At 32.8% G+C, this 2720-nt stretch overlaps 1 protein-coding gene across 1 annotated transcript in view; it reads right to left on the bottom strand.

Annotated features, from left to right (window-relative positions):
• Positions 1–1118: 1118 nt before the first annotated feature.
• The window catches only part of LOC107675960 (uncharacterized), a 19292-nt gene continuing 17690 nt past the window's right edge, over positions 1119–2720 (bottom strand). Inside the window, exons 6-8 of the mRNA XM_016470462.1 lie at positions 1840–1941; positions 1441–1717; positions 1119–1235 (exon numbers count right to left, since the gene is read on the bottom strand). Coding sequence (XP_016325948.1) covers positions 1119–1235; positions 1441–1717; positions 1840–1941 — 496 coding nt within the window. The remainder of the gene's footprint in view (positions 1236–1440; positions 1718–1839; positions 1942–2720) is intronic.

Below are 2720 nucleotides of genomic sequence, written 5' to 3'. Positions count from 1 at the left end.
GTACAAATCCAAGCACCAGAAGCAGCCCACACTCTCTAAGTTTTCTTTAATTGAAAAATATGCATTTTCATTCATTCAAAGCAAAGGCTATAGTTGCAATATTTTAGATCAAAACTTTAAGTGCCATTGTTTAAAAAAAAAAATGCTTGATTGACTGACGTTTGTACCATATGGTATAGACCATTTGTAATTTCACAGTATTTTCATTGCCTCAATTACACGTGTGAAGTACATTATGGTACAGTACAAATATTTGGAACGTCCCTTATTTTCTTAAAGAATAAACATTTATTTTCTACAAGAATAAACACAGTTTTCTTAAAATCACGATTGTCCCTTATTTTCCATTTCTTATGTTAATTGGCAACGATGACAAAAAATAATAGATAAAAAAATGTGTAATAGAAAGCGCAAAGGAGCACTGAAAAGGCCAGTAAAAAAAAAAAAAAAAGAAAGAAAAGTGGGCCGGTCTAAGCAACCTGCGTGTGCGTCAAGTCTGAGGAGGACGGGCCGGGTGAAAAAAAACCCTCTCCAATATTTTGAATTTGGACTGCAATACCTGGTTCAATCACTCAGTGTCAATCCTACATACAACACTTTTAAATGAATTGTATCTTGACAAGACGAATAAAAATAAGAAATAACATTTTTGTATAACATTTTTATTTTCTCTGACACTTGTTTCCTACTCTGTTGCATAAAATATTCAACGAATTTAAATTTAATAAAATAACACAATTTTGTGTAGACTGCACTTTTATTTGTCAGCCTATCTCTCTTTCTTTCAGTAGCGGAAATTTAAACATGAGATTCAGGAAACCAGATCTAAATTTTATGGAGCTAATATTATGACAAAACAATTTGAATTTGAATTGTGTTAAATTTGAATTATTGACAAGTGTTATTTATCAAAACTGAATATTATGTGGGATTTAAAATCGTTTTGAATTTTATTTTGATTTTAAATTTGATTTTTTTTTACTTGAATATTTAACATTTGAAATTTAACACAAATGATTTTTTTAAGGCAGAGTTTTATAGACATGTATTTTCAAACAGCAGATTTTTTTGTTCTGAATTCTTAGACTGCAAATATCCAGTTTTTAAAAAATACAGCTTCAAGTTTTCAAGATGAAGAAGAAATTCGGAACATCAGATTCAGGAACATTGACACCAACACTTTCATCAGGAGGCAATCCACTGCTTTCCCAATCAATATCAGCAATGTTCAGTTCCTAGGTAAACAAAGAACAACATTTCTGTATAAATGGTATACAATCTCAGTTCCTGTAATAGTTCCAAATACTACATTTATACGAGTACTACAATGCTAATTAAGTGTTTAAATGTCAGTGAAGGAACATTTTAATTCTCACAACCCCTGTAATATTTCTAAAAAAAAATGTAAACATGGCTGTAAATTTGCATGAACAATAATACCTCTTCATCTTGGGGATCATCAACTGGATAATGAATTTGACCCAATTCCCAGAGCTGGTTTGGAGACATGTTGTGTTCTGTTCTCAAAGGGTGATTATCCCACCCATCTCGGAAAAGATTTAGATCATCTTGTAGCCTTGGTAGGAATGTGTAGTGGCAACAGAAGAGATGTGTTTGGTCTGCAGTATGAAGGTAGTTGGCTTCCTCAAGATAGTGTAGTACATCATAGTACACACTGGTCACGGCAGTCCACACATCTCTCCACAGTCGTTCTATTCTACAACATAAAGCATCACAAGATAATTCCTAAGCAATTAGTTGGTTCAAACAAGCATTTGGAGAATAAAGCATAAGGTTACATAGAAGATATGTCTGCTACACAATACTTTCTTTACATACCTTTGATTGTGGACACTTTTTCCTGAAATGAAACTGCTTCTCCCTGTGCCACGAACTGTGAACATTAAACGTGCAATGTCCATGTTCTCGACTCCATGGTCTCTGACCCTGTAATGACCATAAAGTTGGTCAAGACAATGTTTTAATACTTAACATAATGCTCATTTATAAAGCATAATATAATGTTCCTGGTGAAGAACATTAATAAAAATTAAGTGGAGGCTACAAAAAAATAATTTTTATAAAATTCTCATATTGTGAAATATTACAATTTAAAATAATGTTTTTTAATATACTTTAAAATATAATTTATTTCTGTGATCAAAGCTGAATTTTCTCCAGCCATTACTCCAGTCTTCAGTGTCACATGATCCTTCAGAAATCATTCTAATATGCTGATTTGATACTCTGTTATTATCAGTGTTGGAAATGGTTGTGCTGCTTAATATTTTCTTGGAATCTGATCATTTTTTTCTGGATTCATTAAGGAACTAAAAAGATTTGGAATGACATGAGGGCGAGTAAATTATGACAATTTTCATTTTTGGCTGAAGTATCCCTTTAAAGGAACACAATCCCTTTGGGAACACAAATTATGATAATTTTTGGATGTAATCCGAGAGCTCTCTGACCTTCCATAGACAGCAAGGGTACTACTACGGCGAAGGCACAGAAATGTAGTAAGGACATTGTTAAAATGGTCCATGGACTATTTTAACGATGTCCTTACTATGTTTTTGTGCCTTGACTGTGGTAGGACCCTTGCTGTCTATGAAGGGTCAGAGAGCTTTCAGATTTCATCAACAATATTTTAATTTGTGTTCCGAAGATGAGCAAAGGTCTTACATGTTTGAAACGACATGAGTGTGAGTAAATAATGA

The sequence above is a fragment of the Sinocyclocheilus anshuiensis genome, unplaced genomic scaffold (assembly GCF_001515605.1).
Source record: "Sinocyclocheilus anshuiensis isolate Anshui unplaced genomic scaffold, SAMN03320099.WGS_v1.1 scaffold2698, whole genome shotgun sequence".
NCBI lineage: Eukaryota > Metazoa > Chordata > Actinopteri > Cypriniformes > Cyprinidae > Sinocyclocheilus > Sinocyclocheilus anshuiensis.
The sequence above is the reverse complement of the archived record's forward strand: the minus strand, read 5'-3'. Positions and strand labels throughout refer to the sequence as shown.